Below are 24,136 nucleotides of genomic sequence, written 5' to 3' on the forward strand. Positions count from 1 at the left end.
TCCACTACAGCGCCATAGCGTCCGGTTTCGCTAATCAATTGTTTGTTGACATTACGACATCGCATGACTTAGTGATTTAAGTTGTTTGATTTTGGCCATTTATTTCTAAATTACTTCCCGTGGACATGGTTTTCGGTTCAGATGAGTATACCTTCATATAAGATAGCATGAGATCTTACTGTACTGAAAATTTCAGCTTGCTAGGTCCAGTGGTAATTGAAATATCTACTGAAATAAAGAATACCTATTTTCTTAATAGAAGTAAAGCCCATATGCTGTTACTGTTTGTTCCAAAATGTAGTATTAAATTCTCTTTTCCCGTGGCTGTAGAAGAATTCCATTGTTGCTTTAGTTTTATCAACAAATCAGAAATAGATTAATCGTTGACAATTTAACTTTCAGTAAATGCACATATGATTTTTTTTTTAAACTGCGAAGTAAATACAATTTGGGTGCTTCGAAACAAAGAGTACGTGGTTCGATGAATGTTATCGTGTAGTAGTTTGAGCGTGATAGATTGTGATAGTTATATATATGTATTACTGTGTAATGTAAATATGTGTATGGCCTGCGTGTAAAATGTATGAAATAGGGTGTCTATAAAATATTACTTCGCGCGAAAATTAGTAGATAATGAATGAATGTAATGATATATTAATAATATGATATAAAATATGAATGAGATGATGACCCCTATATTTAAATGGATAGGCCTAGTGTATGTTATATAGTGAAAATATGAATACGTTTACTAAAAAAAAAAAATCTCTCGCGTTTTGACTTCTACACCAGTACATTCATCCAACCGAGTTTGCTACTTGGATAGTAAATTGTAGTTGGGAATTGTGTGTTACTTCGCATTTAAGTACCTCATAATAACAGCCCCGGATCTTAAAACTTTCAATAGATAGGGTAGCATCATGTGGGAATTACTTCTAAAGGTTGACAGAAATGATAATTAAGAAAAATAACTGCTATTTCCTGTGATCATCGAAAAGTACAGGTTTCGGTCATTTGTACCTTTAACATTCATAGCCTCTCCGAGATTTTTTTTCCGTTGCTTACCTTATTTATTTATTGTGCAGTGTTCATATAACTCAGTTCGGACTATCCGATTAAATCAACTGCTACTAAATTAATATTTATGTCATTAGCGTACCCGGACGTCGACCCCTAGTCCCCTTAAGTATTTTCATGTCTTTTCTTAGTTTAATTAGATGAGGGAAATTAACGACGTCCCAGACTGTGGCATGTCTGCGCGGGGTAGCCATCGGTGAGGTTTGGCATAGAAATCACCGATCCAAAATTCAGTTTATTTAATTTTTTTTTTATTTCGGCAAATCATTAGTTAGGGATATCTTAGATAATACTTCTATTCTAGTTTCATTACTGTCCTCGAACCTTCTTAGTTTTTCTAAGGGGTCGAATATTTTTTTTACTTAGAGATTTCAAAATTGGGGACGCAGTTACCTGGTCCCTTTCCCCCTCTCCTTTTATCCTGCTGGTTTGGGCCGGATACGGGGATCGGATTTCAATCTTACAAGCAAATTCTTGTGGGATTGGGATCTGATGGACACAGAACTTGCATCCTTGGCAGCAGGGCGCCCCTTGAGTCTACGTATTTGAGTAGATCACCCTTTTGGCATGTTAAGAATATTTTGGCTATGGATTTTGTTGAGAGCGAAATTCAACTTCTATCTTTGTAGCGTTAGTTATTTCTCACTTAAGTCTTTGGCGCCCCTATTCTTCGTCTTCCTTCTTCTCTATCTCTCTCTCTGTCTTCATTACTTCGAGATTTTTTTTTTCAAATTTTTTAACCCCCCCCCCGGTTTCTGAAACTCATGAAAACGTACAATATTCATATCACTTATTTCGATCGTATGTACTAACTGAGACATCGAGGGATGCAATTCGTGGAGGTATTGCAGCACATCTCAGGACCATTTTCGCGATATTCAATCCACCACGAGAGAAACTGACGAGAAGGTACACTATGCTTTCAGATTCCTGAAAACATTTGTTATTCATTGATCGTACAAATTATATCCATTGATTACTGATTTCTGGTTTTTCTTTCTATTGATTGGTCATATAGTGTGTATGTATTAATAGTTTGGGCCCACTAGTTTCGAATAACATTGATTTTTTTCCTGTATATACATCTATATATATGTACTTACATAGTTTTAAAAGTTACGTGCCTGATCTATTTGTTGTATTTCCACCTCTTATGTCAACTTATTAAATAATACCAACTATTTTTTTTATATACGCGGATCTTTAGTAAATTGAGAATGATTATTGATTATCGGGTTTACATATAAAGTACAATGTTGCAACCTTATGAGGGAAAAAAGTGAATTTTGTTAGTCAGGGTTTTTGTTTATTTTGAGCCAATAAAATATGAATACTTATCGAATATAAAAGGGTTATGTAGATATTAAATGTCGACGAAATACTATGATGGATATTAAAATGAAATTTATTATATTGACTAATATGAATATATATATATATATGCGAGTATGTATGTAAAGGGCTCGGTATTTACCCTGGTTGTTTTAGGTTGCCATAGATTTTTGACACCCGACATTTACCAACTATTTGTGATATATAGTATTACCGCGTAAATTGTAATAAATGACATTTTGTTGAGTTGTTATTGATGTTTGTGACTATTAAAGTTGAATATCATGTTAAATACTGCATGTAAATAAAACAAGTAGCAGGTCGTAAGATAAGTAAAAATAACCCTAATCCTTATCCAAATTTATTTGCGAGATCATAGTGAAATCAGTAAGCTACGAAACAGTGTGCCCCTCCAACGAATCCTTCTATCAGTAAACTATGAAACAAATCCTTCCCCTACGATCGGAAACCTAACTATTCAGTGACTAGAATCTTTGACTACACGATCTATACTAAAAAAAAAAAAAAAAAAATAGTGATCTTAAATTCAACGAACTGAAATTAGGTCAATAATTTAGTAGTGTGAATACAGGAATATGGAAATATGTTCCCAATGTTTGGGACTAGACTCGATATTTTAAATCTCGATAAACTTTGAAATTTTATATCAAGTGCGTCAAGTGACGAAATGAGAAATTTAAATATATATGTAATATGAAGCAACTATTTGTCTATAGTTAAAACAAAAACGATTAAATACTCTCATGGACACAAATCACAGTGCGAAAAGAGAGTTGGAAAAGGAGTTATTATCGACGTGAGAACAAAGACTCATAAAATTGTCGAAATGTCTCCTCTTGGGACAGAGACTCAATAAAATGCTACTAAAGTTTTTTTTTAGGAATGATTAACCAATCTTTTTCCCACAATGATATGTATTCATTGCACTGAATCTTAAATATATTGACCTTTAATTTTTTTTCCCTTTATTTTTGTCTTTCGTCTTTTGTCGATTTTTTTTTCATGTAATCCAACTTTTAATATATCTAGAAAGAGAAATGTGTTATTTGATCTTGTTGAAAGTAGCAGATTTCTGTGCATGCTTATGAAACATTCTTTTCATGTATTAAATTTTTCCTGTTATGTCAAACTAAGTTTTCTTTTATTGAAATGTAATAAATGTCTATAGAAATGTAGTTAGGTTAGTTTAATTCAACTAAATACAACCTGAAGTATACATTGTCCTGTATGAATGTGTGTGTGAGTGAAATGTAGGTTTAGTATTAAGTGCACAAATTATTTTGACATATATGTGTGACTTATTATAATTAATGGTAGTTGGCAATTAAAGTCATTGAATGTCAATACTAACTTAATTTAAGTTGGCTCTATGAAGGAAGTAAAAAGGACCGAAGTAGCCTGAACAAATGATCATCATGGGAGAACTGTGAAAGTCAAAATCTTCGACAAATATGTGATACTCTGATTTTTTTTTTCCTTTCTCTGTGGTCGATTCTAACATGCCATCAACTTCGTCGTTCATTTTTCAAATATTGGATATTAGTCTAGAACTTCTGGAAATATTGAATAAACGGTAAAATTAAACTTTCTCATCTATCTCAGAGCTAGATTGGGATAATTCGGTAGTTGGGGTTAAATGGATCTAGGTCGGGGATGTATGGGTTAACATGTGTCTACCTTTGATTACCTTAATACCAAATATTCACCCAATAGCTATTGGAAATGATCCCAATTCGATAATTATTCACTTTCCTTTTACCATATTTCTCAAAATATCCAGTAACAGTTTCCTCTTTATCACCTTCTTACTTTACCTCTTTCCTCTTCTATCTTCCTTTTCCTTTCTCCACCTTCTTCTATTTTTAAATAAAACTGAAAAGGGGGTCGTGACTGGGAATTCTATATGTAATAAACACGGTCATGTATTTATTTATTTTATTTTATTTTCTTTAGAAGTCCGATAAAAAGTTTTCTCGTTTCGATCGAACCTAGTATGTTCGAAATTAAGAAATGGGTAATATATTCCAATATAATTAGACATAAGCTGATAGCTTCATGAATATCCCCACCAGGGGTGAAGGGTTCCCACTCACGACTTATTCCGTGCATCACATTTGTTGCAGATTCTTTTTTCCCTCAATCAGTTTTAGATTGACGAGCCGTGACGGGATTCGTTGTTATGGAAACGGTGGTTTCTATGGCAACGGGCCCTTTTTCATCGTCTCGTGCGCATCCCTACCAGGGACCCCAAGCACCGGAGGTGAAAGCTCTACCACTGAGCCACCGCGCCCACCATTTGAGATAAAGTTACAAGGAAGTGTTAATTGTGTGGATAGAACCAGCACCGCAAGTGATCAAACATTTACTAGTAGTATTTCTGATGGTGCAAGAAGATTATAAGAGCAGTGGCGCAACTGGACTAGTTTCGCCCGGGGCAAAATCTCGCCTTAGCGCCCCCTCTGACCAACCATACCAAAACGCTCCCCGACCATACTTGATATGGGCATCACACAATAATACTCCTAGTCCATTTGTTTTTCTTCAAGTGGTAAAGCTTGATTTCAAAATTGCAGTAAAAATATTTATTTTTAGTACAAGATAAAACACTAAACTAATTAGTATTTGATTGCCAAATAATCTGCGAGCTCCTCCGTGGCTAAGCAGCTAGCGTACCAGTGGCGAAGCCAAAGGGGGGCCAGGGGGCAGGCCCCCTTGCTCAAATTCTTGGCCCCCCTAGTGGCCCCTCTACATTGATACACAGTCATATTGCTATAGGTCGAAAAATGGTGAGTGGGTCGTGACCACAAATTAAATTACTACTAAAAAATATCTCGACAACAGAGTTACCAACTGGAGAAAACCGTATGTTGCAAAGCCTGCGTTCAGAGTAAAATTGCTCCACTCGCTTTTGCTTGTAGTACAACAATATCTATCCGGAAATCTGTGGGATGCATATGCATTGACTTCACCACCTGAGCATTCCTTTTAACTTCTGTCCCCTATCTAGTTATCTCCTTTGTTTTTGACAAAGAACCAGAAAGAAAAGCAAAATCAGTCGGCATTCTCATTCGCTTCAATGTTGAAAGTCATACTAAAATATGAGATGCTTACTTACAAATAGCATACGCTGCAGTAAAATATTACACTTGCGTTGGACTAAAGAAGTTTTCGTCTATTATAATTCGTACACTAAGTAATTAATTCCCATTGATTATAGCGACATAGAATAAATGCATAGCATTCGTTAAATAATTTGATATAATAATAATAGTAATAATAATAATAATAATAATAATAATAATAATAATAATAATAATAATAATAATAATAATAATAATAATATTGTTATATTATTATTATTATTATTATTATTATTATTATTTAAAGCATCTTAATATCGAGCCGTCTTGCTTAATATACAGTAAAAGAAAAGAGCAGAAGTTTTTATTATTGCTGAAATAATCATTCTCTATGTTCATATACCGATTATTTGAGAAAAATAAGATACTGAATACTACCAACACCTACTATTTGCTAGTACTCCATCTCGATTACATACTATCCTTATCTCTAGTACTTATAGTTTACTAGCACTCTTGGCAGTTGGCAACTCGGTAGAAACTTTCTGCTATGATGTTAACAAGCGATAGTAGCGGACTGCAGGAAAAGAGTCAGAGCTTGATGGACCTATACTACTAACTAAAACCTGGGGAAATGTAGCAAAAATCAGTGATTCTTTTTAAATAAGTCATTCATAAATATTTTCCTTTAAACATTTCAACTGTAGCTTAATACCTAAAATGCTACTACATAGAGAAATTCTAAAGCTTATCACAGAGCCAGTGTTACAATCTCCTGATTACTAACCACCAGGTAAGATACCGGGATACCGAGATGATGCAACTTGGTCGCGGCAGTAATGTTACTTTGTGTAAAAGTGGTAGTTACTCCCGTGACCAGATTGTGTCATCCCGTTATATTATCTGGTGTTTAATAATCAGAGATATATCAGGAGTTTGTGGGACTGGTCCACATATTCCATTCATTGAGTTCATGGAACCCAATTTTATCGTAGATTTTTATTTGTTCTTCGTCAAAATATGCTTAAATTTCTGAGAAAATTACATTGTAGGAATTATGCAGAACATTGTAGAAATTATCAGTGATGACATGAATTTTCAACAGGATATACTAATTAATGTCGCTCCTTCATATCTAATCTCAAAACTAACTAACAGTATTAATTTAGTTAGCATCGACTACAGGATAGTAGCGTTAACTTACTTCAACTAATTTGAATTTATTTTAAGACTTTGAAACATCCGATGCTCAAATGAGAAATGAGGGGAATGAATCAATTGGGCCATAAAAATTTCCCTAGCAAAATGAGGAATAATCTTGGTAAACTCCTAAGTCGAATTATTTGCCCACGAGGGATCGATCACATCATCTTCCGAATCTGAAGTCATTGTTCTACCGCTGAGCCCAAATGCACATATTTAATCATACCTTTGTTTCTGTATTTATATGCAGTTGTATTAACTACATAAGTAAACTACATACTTTTTAAATGTAAATTGTTACAAACTGGTATGGATCAATGCTTCCATGTATTACACCTGTCAAGCACACAAGTGAAATTAGTTTATATTAACAGGACAATATAGATGAAGCACTGTTACTGAAATTTATAATCTTGCACATTTTTTAAAATAATACTGTCCGTTCTACTGTTTTCACAACACAAAATACTTTCCGTTGTCACATAATAATTATAATACTTGTATATGAAAATTTTTAGAAAGGTAATGCAAGTGTGCAAATTATAAAAGTGTTTGAAGTGTTACATTTATTTCTTTTCTTTGTTATGAGAGTGAAGAAAATCATTTAGGATAAAATAATTTCTGCAGAAGAGCATTGATTTCATCTTCATTAAGATAGGTATTAAGTATTATTTATCTGTTACAATAAATAGAATAAATTCAGTTTACTTTTAATGGAATGTTTTCATTAGTCTGTTTGTGAAAACCTAACATAGCAGTATGCATATTAGCTTGATTCGAAAGTATGAAGTTCTCCTGGCTCTGCCTTCGCATTAATAAACAAATTCCTAAAATAATTAGTATCGAGATATAAGCTGCAAATTTCAACGAGACATTTTGTTCCCTTTTGATTTTGTGTGTGTGCGCATTTATTTTTCTGCTTCCACCTAAATTAACCAGCCACACATATTTTAAACGCTGTGATTAAGTAACTACTTACTTATATTAGAATGTATCCTAGTTGTTTGAGGTAGTAAATTCTTACATTTTCGCATTAACAACAGAGATGGAAACATTTACCTTGAATACACACACACATTATATATATAGGAGGCCCGGGTTCGATTTCCGGCGGGAGCTCATGTGGTTCGGATTCCATGTTAATCAGTAGGTCCACGTCTCATATAGCCTCGCTGCTGAACGGGATGTTAAACTCAATTCAACTCAACCAAATAATCTGAGATTATGAGATTACACGCTTGACATATTCTTATAATCTTATCATAATAACTGCAAATCACAGTGTTTTTTTTTTTTTTTTTTTGAATTACATTGGGATGAGGGTGTGTGTAGAATGAATCAACAGCCTGTTGTTTTAGAATAGAATATTTAATTATGACAAACAGTCAAGCTGTTGTCTCTAGTGTTATACTCGGACATTTTACAGATCTATTAAAGCGATATAAGTCAAATGAAAACACAAAAAGATTGAACTAAAATTTAATTTTGCAGGCTGCAAATGTTATCACAATGTCCTCAAAAGATAGTTTTGAAGCTAACTTATGCTCTGTGGATATTATCCTAAGGTTGGTGAGTCGTTGCTGTCCTATTAAGTTTTTGAGGTATTTTTATTATTATTATTATTATTTTCTTTAATTTGCTAAAACTCCATCCTTACCCTATAGTGAAAATAAATATTTGTCCAGTTCAGCGCCCCTTTCAAACCGGTGCCCGAGGCACGAACACCGTTTGCCTCCTTAGTTATATCACTGGATAAGAGAAAATTTATAAGCCTACGGTGATTTGAACGCTAAGTTTTAATGTAAAGTGAAGGTCCACTCGTTCGATCCCAAGTTGAGGGAACTTATGGGAAAATTCACGTTTCTTTCCTTGTATTCTAACGTTTAGGGAATTGAAATGGAGTGAATTCATAATGGAGTAAAATGGAGTGATTTATAATGAATTCATTACTGAGATTACGTTCTACCCTCCAATATGAAAGTCTCCGACGCCTTGCAGTCTAGAAGTCAGATCCTTAGTAATGTTGTTATTTTTTTCTTTTTATTTTTTCTTTAATTAATTTATTTTCTTCATTTTTCCTATTCTTTCTTAATTCTTTCCTTTTTGTCTAAGGAGTGAATTAACTTTTCGTTGTATTCGATATGGTTCATGTGAATTTCATACGCACTTTCTATTTGAAATTCATAGATTACTTGAAAGAGTTTGTTAAGTATAAAATACACGAAACCCTAAAACACAATTTATTTGACATCCATGGATTTACATAATAAATAACTTTCCTAATTTGCATATTGCAGCATGCGAAACACATAAAAATGTTGATATCATATTTCACAATAGCTCGTTTACAGCTGAGAAACTGACCTGTCGCGTGATTCTTCTTCGGGGCACGTGTAACGGGTGCCTGGTATTCCGTGTCTTGCACAACCACTTGAATACCGTCCGCCACAAAATGCCCGTCAACTGTTTCCCTTATTCTGCAAAAACACAAGGAAAAGAATACCGGGAGGCCTTTGTTCTGTGCAGGTATTGTGCAGGAAAAAAATACAAATAAACAGTACATGTCTTGATACATTATCACACACTGATCCATTGCAACGTTTCTCAACCTGAGTCCCAAGGGTTACTGTTGCTTTGTAACAATGGGATAGGTAGACCACAAGTGAACGTAGGCGCTGGTTTAATTTGTTACACGATGTCCGCGCTTAGAATGGACTGCGGCTTCAGCAAAGAGATCAAATGTATCCCTTTATGCCAGGTTTTAATTGGGTGATATTTGATCAATTATGTAGTTTAAAAGACACTCACTGACCATGATTATAGAACTTGCTTTTCACTCAGAAATATCATTTTTAGAATAGCAACAAAGTTCAGTAACATTTTAGACAGAGAAAAAAATCATAGATTCTGATTTATACCAGTAAAAAAAAAAAAATCTTAAATAATCTTTCAAATTGTAGAAATAATTTTGTTTGTAGAAAGGGCAACAAACAGAACTGTTAATTATCTCTAATAATTCATATCGAATAACACTTGGGTAATTTTTTAAGTAAATTTCAGAAATTTATATTTTACTAAGGGAAATATTTTAACTGAACTATTATTCGATGCTTCCCTTAAGAAATAAACTTTATGTATTGATGCGGAACAAAAATCATTTAGACTGTAAAATGTGGGAATTAAAATGTTGTCTTAACCAGGATGTGAAACCGAACCTTACCATCCAGCATTTTAGTTCTAGAAGAAAGTGATACGTCTCTATATGAACAGTACATACAAGGTTCATTTATTAAAACAATATTTTTTCTCACTTTTTAATGCTTTTCATTTCACTGTTCCATGCATTAGAACCGAACATGTTTTGTGCTCATCTGTAGTCGCTATTGTTAAATGTTACTCATTCAATACTTGTAAATGTCTATACTCCTCTGCACGTAAGCATGTATGAAAACATGTAAACACTAGTTAATGCTTTTCCTTCTAATCTTACAAAATATTTCTAATTTTACAAAGCATATAATTAAAAAACTTTACTAATATGTAAATAATTATAAGAATAGTTTATTTTTGCAGTAATAAAATAAACTACATCTTTGTGTGCGTCGCAGATTCCATGATTCAATATTCGTCGACAACTTCACCAATAAGCATTATTCCTTTTTTCGTGTGGCAGTGTAGCTTAACTGGAACACAATACATATACAGTGAAACTTCCGTTAAATGACCACAGCTGGTTCCTCTCAAAGCCGGTTGTAATACAGGATTTTTTTTTAAAATAGGGGGTGTAATTTAAAAAAATAAAATGAATAAAATATAATAAGAATATAAAACAAGAGCAGTCCAGTAATTTGAATATGGGTAAGAGTTCCCTTCGGAAGAAAAAGTTGAATTAAAATTTTAATAATATTATGTTCTCTTACACTACACTAACCTATGTTCGAAAAGTAATTCGGATACCATTGTAAAAAGTAGGTTCCGTCTCACATAACCTCGACGCTGATACGGAATGTAAGACTATAATCAGTTAACCCCTGTTTATCATTAATTCGAAGTAAGCTTAGTGTTTAAAAATAAATATTTTATTTTAAGCCGCTATATTGGTTGCATTTTTATGATATAAATATATCTAAGAAAGTTCTATTGCTTTTTCACCTACCACTTTCGAACATCGATATGTCACCTAAGACGTACCTGGAAGATCAAAAAAAGTCCCCATCAGCATCAACGACCTTCTGCCAAAGTTCTGGAAGGCCATGGATTCCATCGCGGTAGAACTTGGTGGACAGTGAAGCGAAGAAGGTATCAAGTGCATTTTGCACCTTTTTTTTAAGGATTTTAACTGGCGTCCTCTAAGGTGACTGTCCAAGGAATGGAACAGGTGACAATCGGACGTTGCAATGTCTGGAGAGTAGGGCGGATGCAATAGTGTTTCCCATCCAAGGTGCAAAATTTTGTCCCAGGTCATCCTAGCCACGTGGGGCTTAGCGTTGCCCTGTAAGAGGAGGACCCTTTGCGATTCAGAAGTGCTAGCAACAAAATTTTGAATTTTTCTTGAACACGGCTCAACTGCTGACAGTACAAAGTTGCATTGATGCTCTGACCAGCTGGTAGAGTTCCTGATGCACGATACCCTGAGCAGTCCACCAAATACACAGGAGGACCTTCTTCTGGTGCAGTGCTGGTTTCAGCTGTTTTGGAACCGGTTCAGGGGATGTTAACCCATGACGACGGCACCGTGGAGCTTCGTACAGAACACACTTCTCATCACATGCTAACGCTCTGTGGAGAAATAGCTTCTTCCTCAGACGAGTTCGAAAGAAACAAGTGTCAGTTCGGTTATCTTCTAGCCCAGAGTCAAATCATGTGGGACTCATCGACCCAACTTGTAGTGCTCCCAAGTTGATGGATGTGCTGCCAAATGGTTTTTCCACTCACACTGAATTGTAGTCCCAATTCCTCACACGTCTGGCTACTATTCGCCTCAATTGCTGCCTGAAGATCTTCATTTTGTACATGTGTTGGTCTTTCCGCACGTGGTGCGTCTTCGAGTGTTTCGTCACCGTCCTTAAACTTGTTAAACCCCACTGCACTGTCCGCGTAGTCACGACACCTTCAACAAAGGCCTAGCATATCTTCCACCCCACTGCAGTGGCGTTTGATCCCAGTTTGAACTCGTACAGGATACATACCCTTATGACGCTCTGTGGAGGTTCCATGTTCAACCTGTCCTTACGCAAGTTCATAGTGTAACTGAACTTCCACTACCAAGTAGTATGTTCGATATACCCACACCAATAACTGACTTTCTCCTTATCTCCATTCGCATTCAGCTCATGGTGTGAGGACCAATTTATTTATTTATTTATTTATTTATTGAACAAATTCCTAGATACAGCATTACTTTGCCATTTTACAGAGGGAAATGTTAACAAACAGAAAAAGAAACAGAACAAAACAAAACAACAAAAAACAGTGTCAACAAATACTGCAAAAGTAATACCATTTCGCTAAAACTCGTTTAATTGCTCTTTCAAACAACAAGAAAAGACCCACATCGGTTGTTAAACGATTATATCAGTTCGGTATTCTGTAAAAAAGAGACCTCTGTATAATTTTCAACATAGGGCGGGCAAGATGGAATAGGTGGGTATTCCGGGTTATGCAGGAAGGGACACGTGAGGACAGTTCCTGAAGTAATGTTTCCGATAATAAATAGTTAAGTTTCCATTAACTATTTAATGAAGAAATTTCAGATCAGAGTTAGTTCTGCGTACTCCCGGAGTCTGGATATTTAGATACCGCAAGAGCTCCTCCTTAGGTAATATTCGAAGTGCTGGAACACGAAAACGTACTATAGTAATAAAGAAATTTACAATAGAATCAACTCTAGAGAGATGTGTAGGTGCTGCCATGGCCATATGGGAGAGCTATTAGAGCTTTATAAAAAGTTGTTAATGATGAAACAGTGCGTAATTCAGTAAGTCGATAAAGAAGCCTCAACATGCGCATTGAATTCTTAAGTATTGAAGAAATGTGGTCAGAGAATGTGAGTTTCGAATGAAAGATGACACCGAGATCATTTGACTAGCATAATGTGTAACAGGGCAATCGTTGATATGCTATGTGGAGGGAACAGGAGACTTTTCAGTGTAATGGTAATACTGTCACATTTCTTGCTATTAAGCTTCAAATGCCACATTTTACACCAGCCTTTGAGATAATTTATGTCTTCCTGTGAGGCAATCGTGTCTTTGAGACACGATATTTCTTTGTATAACTTACAATCGTCAGAAAAAGAAGATGGCCACTAGGATGAACTGATAAGTGAGAGTAGAGGTCATCCATATATAGGACAAATAGTAGGGGCCCAAGTACACTCCCTTGTGGCACCCCTGAGATCACGTGTTGCGGGTTAGAAGTCGCCCCTGAAAGAACAACTCTCTGTTTACGGCCCTTCAACTAGCTGGTGATTAAAGAGAGAAATTTGTGACGAATATTAAACCTATTGGAAAGCTTGTGGAGAAGGTGAATGTGATTGACAGAATCAAAGACCTTGGAGAGATCAAAATAGATAACACCTAATTGAGTATTTTTGTTCTGTCCCCTTTTGTGAACGCAGACCTTCACAAAAGGGGCCAGAACTTCATTGGTTACCTTTATATAACTAGTCTTCGGCTAGCTGATGACTTCACACCGAGACCCCTGCATTTGCTCGGTCTCACAAATATCTTATCTCTAACACACCTCTAATCCTTATGAATTTCGAGACATGGCCATATTTTCATATTAATTGCACTCACATGCATTTTTCTTCCCGTCTTTTTCTGCCCTTCTAAGGGAAACATCCCAAAATGCTGAAACAAGTTTTAAATTAGCTTGTCTCTACATTTCAGGGATTTTCAGATATTGCAATCTTATTTTAACAGCTGCAACCTCGATTCCATTTTTTACTTCCTGTTTTTTTCCCCCGTTGTAGGGAAAATATGAGAAATTGCTGAAACACGTCTTTAATTATTTTAAATGAGAAGTCTAAATACTGAATTTAATGTCTATAAACTAAAGTGATTCTGAGATGTGAACATATTATTATAATAATTGTAATTCCCACCCAATTTTTCTTCTCACACTTTTTTTTTCATTCTAGGTCAAACATCAAAAAATGCTGCAACATTTGTCTAATTGTTTTAAATGAGAATCCCATACAGCAAATTTTGTCTCTAATCTTCAGAAATTTCGAGATATGGATATTTTAAGGTAGTAATTGCCACCCAACTTTCCCCCTTTCCCAGTCTAATTTTCTAAAATCCATTATTAGTCGGGTTTTATATCAGAAATTTCTGGTCTAAGTTTCTAGTTTAACCGGTTTGGCCTGGGCGTTGATTATTCAGACAAGGACTCACTTACTCAGGATTTTTTTATTTTATATATTGAAACTAGCTCTTGGCTAGTTGGGGGACTTCATCCCAAATTCATGCATTCGCTCGCCCTACGGTCTCCATCTCTCATATCCCTAACCTGTCTGTAAGCTTAAGGAATTTCGAGATATGTCACCTTAATATAACAATTGCAACCCCTACTTCTTTTTCTTTCCTTCTAACGGAAACATCAATAAACGCTAAAACACATCTTTAACTAACGTGTATTTACTTTTAAGGGATTTCGAGTTATGTCGATCTTATCAACCAACTTAAAAAGTTCGTTATTGAATTCTCTGTCTCTGTCCGTCTGTGTGTTATTTACGATTTTTTTTTTTCAATTTTGAACTGCATTCGATAGAGCATCGAAAACTATCAGAGAGAGTGATTAAATTTTTTGCCTCACTCTTACCGCTCCCGAGATATTGGCCAAAAAATAGGTGATTTCCAGACATTAAGGAGCCGTGTCTCGGGAACCGTAAGTCATAGAGAGATCATACTGGTGTTGTTCAATACGAAAAGAGGATGGTAAATATTTCGGTACCAAATAGTAACCGATGGCCATTGTCCAACTTACCATTGGTTTGGCCAGTGGCCAGTTGGCAGTGGCTACCAATAAATATTAGTACCAAAATGTTTACTATCCTCTTAGGTATTGATTAACACCAATATCATCTCTCTATGACTTACCGTTCCCGTGATATTGGCCAAAAAATAGTTCCGATTTCGGGAGATTTATGGAGCCATATCTCGGGAACCGTAAGTCACACAGAGATTATATTAATGTTGATAAATACCTAAGAAGATGGTAAACATTTTGGTACTAAATAGTAACCGGTGACCACTGGCCAACTGGCCACCGTTCTCCAGATATTGGCCAAAAATGTTGGAATTTCATGTTATTTAAGGAGCAATATCTCGGGAACTGTAAGTCATAGAGAGATTATATTTTGCGAATTTTTGCGAGAAAGAGAAGAAGGTGCGAATAAAAAGATTTACTTTTACATATAGGAACAATCACAGCTATCTTTCTCGCTCCATCTCTCTGTTCTTTTATAAGTTCGTTTGGCAATGCTCTTGGAGCATTCTCAACTGGCTTTAACAATTACAACCTTACAGGGTATTTCAAAACAACGCCAACAACGTTTGGGAGGTGATTCCTGACACCAAGATAAGACAAAAAGTATAGACCAGCCTGGATGCACAAAAGCTTCCTTTTGGAGTTATAGGCCGTTAAAAACATGAAAAAAATAATTTCAAGGCCCATCTTCACTTAAGAACTAGTATGTGCCCTCCAAATATCCATGTTTCACAATCCTGTCGTAGTTTCGCTATAATTTTTATAGATGGAGTTTGGCTACGGGCATTTAATATAAAATATTCACCAACTACGTCTATAAAAATTGTTGCGGAAGTACCGTAGGATTCTGAAATTTGGATATTCGAATAGGGCACACATTAGTTCCTAACTGAAGTCTTCACCCGACTACGGTAGGTTTCATAGTATTGAAGCTATAGATCTTCAAAGTTCATTATTCCATGTTTTCGGCGCCTATAACTCCGAAAGGAAGCATTTGTGCACCCAGATTGCTGTATATTTTTTTTCTTATCTTGGTGTCAGGAGTCACCTCCCAAACGTTGTCGGCGTTGTTTTGAAACACCCTGTACATATATATACATATATATATATATATATATATATATATATATATATATATATATATATATATATATATATATATAGGCTGAAGCACGACTTTAATTATTTTAAAAGAAAAATTTAAATACGAAATTTTATGCCTTTAATCTTAAGAGATTTCCAAGATATTGAGATTTTAAGACAGCATTCCCCACCCGTCTTTGCCCCCGTTCCCCGTCGAGTTTACAAAAATCCTTCGTTAGTGTTATCTTACGTCACAAATCCTATGCCTTGTGCAAATTTCACGTTTCTAGCTAAAGTAATTTGGCCTGGGCGTCTACCAGTCAGTCACTTCTCGTTTATATATATAAGAATGTGAATCGCACCTTTTTTTCATTGTTCATAAAATTGCAATATTTTGTAATTAATCTAAAATTTTCAGTGTCTCTGGGCATAACATTGAGGAAGTTTGAATTGATATCTCTTCGCTAGTCTCATTATTATGATCCAGTTGGTGAGCCTTAAAAAACGAAATCTTTCAATTTAACGCCCTAGGATTGTGCTCATCAGTCTAAGGAAGACGAATGATTAATACAAGTGAGTGATGATGAAAGAATTGGTGGAATGGGAATGTGAGAGGAAACATAAATACCTCTAGAAAACCCACGTACACGATATTCTGGAAGGCACAGTGGTAGAGCGTTTACCTCCGGTGCTTGGAATCCCTGGTTCGATTCCAGCTCGCGCCGTGTGGACTTTGTGGTGGACAAACACCGTGATCGTGTGTTTTCTCGGGGTTCTCCCGTTTCCTCCCACTTTCTTCATTCCACTATTTCATTCATTTCTCATCATTACCGTCTCCTTTAGCCTAACCGGCATAGGCGTGGGACGTAAAACTGAAAAATTTCATTTTATATTCTCCACTACAAACTTACTTGGTCGGGGATCGAATCAGGGACTGTCGCACACCAGAGGTAAAAGCACACCACTGAGCCATCGTGCTGTCTATTTGATCCTTAAAAGAGTACTTTCTAAATATGAACAGCTTTTATTCAGAACTAGCAGCGTTCACCCCGCTTCGCTGCGGTCACCCCGGAACGCAATAAACTTTGTTACTTAGATAATTTTTACTTTTTCGCTTTCAAGTGATATGATAAAAACCATAGAAGATTGCAGTAAATGTTAACATTATATCGCCTGTCATTTATGTTAACCCGCCCCGCTTCGCTGCGGTCACCCCGGAACGCAATAAACTTTGTTACTTAGATAATTTTTACTTTTTCGCTTTCAAGTGATATGATAAAAACCATTATATCGCCTGTCATTTATGTTAACCCGCCGAGTGACACGGTCATGCGGGTTGCATATAAATACGTTTATTTTTACCTATGATGAACTAACAAAGGATTTGTACGTTATGGACACTTGAATGGTCAATTATCTCAAGACACTGGTAATTAAAAATTAAAGTGATATGATAAAAACCATCTAGGGTCCAAATCCTAATAACCCCCCAAAAATGAAAGAAATTGGTTCAGCCGTATTAGCGTGATGAGGGAACAAAGGATTTGTATGTTCTCTTTTATATATAAGATGGTGTGACAGAAAGAGAAAGTCGTACATTACTAAATCCAAGACTTTCTGTGATCTCTGAACATCTCAATTTTATTTTTATTTTTGGATTTAGGGTAAAGGGGAGGGGGAGCAAACGTTTACGTGAAATTTCAAATTTCTTTAATAATGAACATGGAATCCTATCTTGACTATAATCCGTCTTTTGTTTTAAAATTATTTTTTTTAAAAATATCAATGGCTATTGTAAACTTAGCAATGTGTTCACAATTTCATTTAAATTGTTGATATCTATATTAAAAATGCAAATGACACAGTTCATATCTAGAGTGGACAATTGAGGAGTCTAGTATCAAACTCCGCCACAACCATTTCGCTTAGTTTCTAGTAATCTCGCAAAACGTGCATTGAAGCTCCCTATACACGCGTACAAAGTCCCATATTTGAACTAGTTTTTTAGTATGAAATATTAAGCGTTTAAACGAAATTCTGTTTCCATGGAATTCCTTTAGATCAAACATATAACAAGCGATATATAACACAATTTCGAAAAAAAAATGGATTTGGCGGTTTTTGATACCAGGCGCCTCAATTAACACATTCGTTAAAATATATGTAACGTATATATAGCTGTATAACGGTAAAGTTTACTAATTTGCACAATTATTTTAGGCTACTGAAGTACCCTTTGATTGCGAATGGTTGAGAAACGTTGCTGATTCTATTAACACACGTGCCAGAACACACACACACACACATAGAATATAAGTATACATATACATAGAAGCACATTACAAAACGCTACATATATATAACGAACTTCCATACATTTACACTGATATACATTTTACATAATTACACTTCATTCTACTTCTAGACAGGACACAGAAGGATTTATAGTATAGTATTATTGATATATACCGATTTCCGAAAACTTTCTTTCTTCCCTATTAACAACGAGGGAGGCAATCTTATGCAAGTGTATAGTAGATTAAAGCAGGGATCTTGAATAGATAACTATGGTCATTGCTACGAGACTTCGATAAAATTTAAATGCACTTTTGTATTATATTTCTAAAATATTTACATGAAGATGATAGTGAAAATTTGAAAATAATTATAATATTTTAAATTATTTATACTGTGTTGATAAAACTTACGAACTACCACGTAAAAACAGTAAACATAGAGGAAAAGGTTTAGTTCCCATACCTTATTGGATATGCAACCCACAAAACAAAGCAGTAAGTTGTATTGCATAGCGAGTAGGGGTTATTTAGACACACACAAAGCACACAAATGAAGATCTAAATTTAAACAATATTCTCGATAATGGGCAGTTAATAACCATTGTAGAAACCAATGTGCTATTAAAATAATGCAAATAAAGACACGACAAAACGTATTAAACAAAATGCCATAACATACCGGAAGAGAGTAATGAAAGATTATTCCCCATACCACGTCCAACGTCGAGAACGTTAGGAAATTGAGCATCCATCATTCCCTGAGATAAAATTTTGATTTATTTGTATGCATATTCAAATTCAGCAAAGTAAACTAAAATAAACGTCTAAAATAAATGCGGCTATATAGTTTTATTGGATAAACACACACAAACAATATATATGGGAGCACTTAAGTGGGTTTAAGATAAGATTTTTTTTTTTCTTTTTTTGGTAAGCAGCTATGAAAGTTTGCATTTATAAGAAATATTTACGACGAACTAAACTGAAAATTGGTATCATCTTAAAAGGACTAAAATAAATTCTGAGTTCAAATAATATAGAAACTTCGTAGAGAAAATCAATGGACTCTGGTCAGAGTAAAGAAAATTGTTGTTTTTTTTTTTCATTCTGTAACCTTCATGTATGTATCTGTGGCTTACTGTAAATACATTACTTGTGTTTCGTCTGCTTGTAAACCTTGTCAATTGTAACTAATTCTATGGTTCGAAGAAACCACAAGGTTTATCGTCGCAGAAACAAAGATCGTGAAGAACTTATATCCCCGCACCAAGCGAAGCCAATTATGACTCTTCTAACTCGTATCGGCAACGTCCAAATATCTTATTCTTGGTTTATTGAAATACAATTTTCTCAAAGACTTCTCAACAAGTTGAATTGATTTTGAGTTTAGCATCTCGTTCACCAGCGAGGCTATATGAGACATGGACCTACTGATTAACGTGAAACCAGAGCCACATGAGCTATCGCCTGGAATCTTCTCAACAGTCTATACTTTCCATTCAACTGGCATATTTCTTTTAAATGTATGTGTTCTAATTGGTTGTCTGCGCTTTTTACTACCTCCATTTACACTTTCGTTCTGCATGTTTCTTATCGTTTTTGAACGGTTATTCAAGATATTTATATTCGATTCCCGTGGGGACACTCAATCGGAAAAGTGTAAAAGCTTTTTTTCAGTCCAGCCATCCTGAGTGAGGGTTCTCTGGGTTTCTCTCATTGACACCAGGCAAATGCTGGTATGGTACCTAACAAAATGGTCGCAGGATGCTTCCTTCCTTCCTTTTCATCGCATTGTGTGCTCGCCAAGGGACGTCATCCCTCATATACGTGACAAGCTAAATGGCCAACACATGCTGAAAGCCCATAAATCGAATTTCTAAAAATAATAGGATATTTATATTTTACAGGTTTATTCCTTACTACATGTTACGCTAATTCAAAACCAACTGAAAAAGGTACATTACGAGCTTCAAATTTCATAATCATAAGCAAAATTAAGATAGTGCTATCTATCTATCTATATTTCTCTCTCTCTCTCTCTCTCTCTCTCTCTCTCTCTCTCTCTCTATATATATATATATATATATATATATATATATATATATATATATATATATATATATATATATATATATATATATGTGTGTGTGTGTGTGTGTGTGTGTGTGTGTGTGTGTGTTCATTTCCTGACTGAAATCACCCAATTTTACTATAAATATATACAATTTTTTCAAATCCCGTTGATATTTCTGTTTTCAGACAGACATTCTTATTTTCAAGTTTTATAGAAGGAATATTTAAAAAAGAAAATCAGAACAGTTATGCTTTGTTTTCTACTCTTCAAAGTTTTTTTTTTTTAAGTGTTATTTTCAAAGATTCTTTAAACGGAGTCATAGATTATTTTACCAAATTCCTCAGCGCCTTGTTTATGTGAAACATATTGTGTTCAGTTATTTTCTTGTCAGGCCGTTGACATTTAATTGATCAATCAGTCTAAAAAGCTTTCAGTGGCGGTGTTGATAAGGAGAAGGAATTTTCCCTTTTGCTTCAACTGGCAGGCGTGGCTTCACGATTGTATAAATAAAGAATGAAGGTTGATGAAAAGAGAAGTAGCAAATGTTCAGAAGGGGAGAAAAAATGCCGCCGCCCGCGTCGGTTCATTCAGAAACTCTTGTGTGTTGCTTCTGTTAATTCTAAAATAGCTCTTTCCCTTCTACAGCAATACAAACTTAGCAGAATTAATGGTTGTATAGTGTTTTTTTGCTGCACTATATTTCTAATGTTTAAAAGAAATTAATTTTAGGTTTGAAATCGATTGGTCATAAAGCTTCCCCCTCTCGAATGTAATGCATCTGCATTTTGTGCATATTCCTACATAAACAGTACTCATAGAGAAAAAAGTTTAGTTATTATACCTCATCAAATATGCAACCCGCATGATAAATCAGTAAGTTGTATTGCATAGCGAGTAGGGGTTGTTTAGACAATCTCCCATGTAAAGACGCTACATAAAACATTTACAAGTCACCCTCATGTAAACTTATTAACTAATAGTCTGTGTAAATAGCTCATCCATGCAATTAAGTATATGTACAAAGAGGGTCCAAAAATCTACAAACCAAATGTAGAAAAAAATACCACCGATCACAAGTTGAAAAGAAAAGAAATGGCAATAGAGGGAACGTGTCAACAAAAATCTGGTTTCGTATGAGATCCTTGTTCCCACGTTTACGTCGTGAATCCATTATTTATTGGCCACAATTAACTCCAAAAATCACAGAGGGGGAATACTCATTTACTATTACACTACATGACATTAGTGTTAAGCTTTTCCTTCTACTATACATATACGTGTGGAGTAGGTGCAATGCTGCAATATTCTGTGAAGAAAACAAATACACAGCTCAAGAATATCCAAAAAGGCGTTCTTGTTTGTTTTTGTGTGTGTGTGTGTGTGTGTGTGTGTGTGTGTGTGTCTGACAATTACAAATTTCCCTGCCATGTGCCTTTATGATTTAGTAAGCTAGAAAACGAATTGGTCCTAGAAGCGACAGTTCTATTAGCGACAGGAACTGTTATCTGTCCTATGAGCGACGGATTCATTTACATTGAGATGATGGAAGATGATATTATTACCTCTCGTAAAACATGTTTGCCTATGGAGTTGTTAGTGTCCGAATAACCTTGCTATGAAAAATGTATGTGACAGTGGCACTGTTCGTCAAATATATTTTCCTTCTACTGGGAGTGCAAATAAAACGTATCTTAATTCTAAGTTAGATTTGATATAAAATATATCAAATAACTTGACGAGACGGCAGTAGCGATGTAAATTTTCCGGAAAATTTTGAAACGGAAAATTTTCCGATTCATAAAAATATACTCCAATTATTCGTATATCGTTGTTTAGCCGTAAAATTTATTTCTTATAAATATTGTCTGAAAGAAGTTTCACGAAGTGAACATCTAACAAATCTTCATTTCTGAAAAAAAAAAGTTTCAAAAACTTTAATGTATTCTTCCCTCAAAATTTACATATGATCTCACAAAATCATATTTCGTTTTCTCATAACTTTAAACATAATAAAATCAAAACATTTCTTCTTATTTTCCGTTACAAATAATCTTCATCAAGAACTGGAACTTTTATGTAATTATTTCATTACATAGGTAGGCGTATATGTGAAGAAATAGTGAAATTTTCTGTTTTTGAAATAACTGATAAATTCACAAAGGTTTCTTTTAGCTTTCTTGTTATATTTTAAACAATGAGATGGGACATTTGCACCCTACGAACTCGATTTATGTTTCCTGCACTTTACACCTACACACAAAGAGAAAGAGAGAGAGAGAAAGAGAAACACTACGTAAGTTTTTACTTGCCAACTCGAAATATTAGAAAATTTTCCTGTTCCCCAAAGTTAAATGGAAAATTATAATTTGTTGCTGTTTAACTTTCTTCTACAGGAATTCAATTTTATAGCTCAATGTGCAGTTAAATGTAGTGGAAAATTTTCCACCTAACATCACTGTACATAATGTTCAAAATTGTCCGGAATATGAAAAGTTTTTCCACTTGTTTCTATATCATAATGAAAATTTTCCGATCCATGAAAATTCCTTTCACTTGTCTCTACAGAGAAATAAAACTTTCCGATTCATAAAAAGTTGCTTTACTTTTTTGCTTCAGAATTATGAAAATTTTCCTACTTATAAAAAGTTTTTCAATTTTTCCATACACGACAGAAAATTTTTCGATTCATGAAAAATGGTTTCACTTGTTCCTCCATAGCACCGGAAAGTTTCTGAGCCATGAGAATTTTCAAATTCTTTAATCGATCTTCCAGTTTTTAACATTTCTGTGCATAAAGTCAATCAATTTTATGGTTAATGAGGAATTGTTACTTGATCGCTGATATTTGTTTAGAACGGAAAATTTTCCGGAAAAATATAGGGAAACTTTTCCCGAAAATTTTTCGCGGAAAATTTTCCACCTCACATTACTAGACAGCAGGGATATTTCCATGAAAAGTATTATCCCATGTAATTAATTACTGAAAATCCAATTTTAATATCCCCTTTCTTCGAAAGGTCTGATTTCTGTATTTAATTTAATCCAAATCTGATTACTCACTAAGCAAAGCAATATATTTTATTTGGGAAACGCATAACAGTTTCGACAACTTTCTACTTTTTAGACTTCCTAAGACTCTATGAATAAGATAAGAAAAAAATTCAATAATAAAAGACAGCTTTTGAGATCCCTTACATCTAATTGGCTATTCCCAACCAATCCCACCAATTACAATGTAGTGTACTCTAAACAATTCAAAAAGTAAACAAATTCTTTAAATTACCTTCCCCCTCTGTTGTAAGCTACGAAAACATAAACTAAATGCTTAGCTCGCCTTCCCTCCTTGGTTTGACTCACACACAAAAACTTGTCGTGATTATAGCAATCTGATGCAATCCCTTGTAGCCAGATTAACGGCTGGAAGAAATGAAACCTCAACGAACGTAAATTTTTCATAGTACATTTTGTTAGGTTCTAAATGAACATTAGCATGAAACAAGTTAAAGAAAAGGGAACCTTATCTTCTTCTATTATCTTAGTATGACTCATAGGCCAGTTAATACATCGAACCGGTCGCTCATAGGACAGTTAACAATTCCTGTTGCATGTAAGACTGTCGCAAGTAGGACGACACCCTAGAAATCAAAACTAGCTATAACGTCTGTGTGGCATAGGGAACTTAAGTAAAAGTAAATGGAATACTTAACGCGTTCATTCTTTGGAAGTTAATAGCAAAGCTCATTATTTTACTGATTTATGGTAATCTACTTGTATGATTTTGTCATATATATGTATACATGGTCAAGAGCATGATGGGAAAAAGGAGGCATTTGTCCAACTCTACAAAGTGGGTTTAATTCTTCGAAATTCTTGTAAAAGGCATTAGATTTGCTTACTCAATATATTCAATAGTTTAGCACTATAGTATTTGTGTGTCGGTCTTCTCTCTTGCCTTTAAAAAAAGAATCCTTAGG

The 24,136-nt window shown here is 34.7% G+C and overlaps 1 protein-coding gene across 1 annotated transcript in view; it reads right to left on the reverse strand.

Annotated features, from left to right (window-relative positions):
- LOC145687157 (sialate:O-sulfotransferase 2-like) overlaps nt 1-24,136 on the reverse strand; it is a 99,597-nt gene that overhangs the window by 37,651 nt on the left and 37,810 nt on the right. The window contains exon 3 of the mRNA XM_081760618.1: nt 9,078-9,322. Coding sequence (XP_081616744.1) covers nt 9,078-9,322 — 245 coding nt within the window. The remainder of the gene's footprint in view (nt 1-9,077; nt 9,323-24,136) is intronic.

This window comes from Thermobia domestica, chromosome 6 (genome assembly GCF_964235325.1).
Source record: "Thermobia domestica chromosome 6, izTheDome1.hap1.1, whole genome shotgun sequence".
Taxonomy (NCBI): domain Eukaryota; kingdom Metazoa; phylum Arthropoda; class Insecta; order Zygentoma; family Lepismatidae; genus Thermobia; species Thermobia domestica.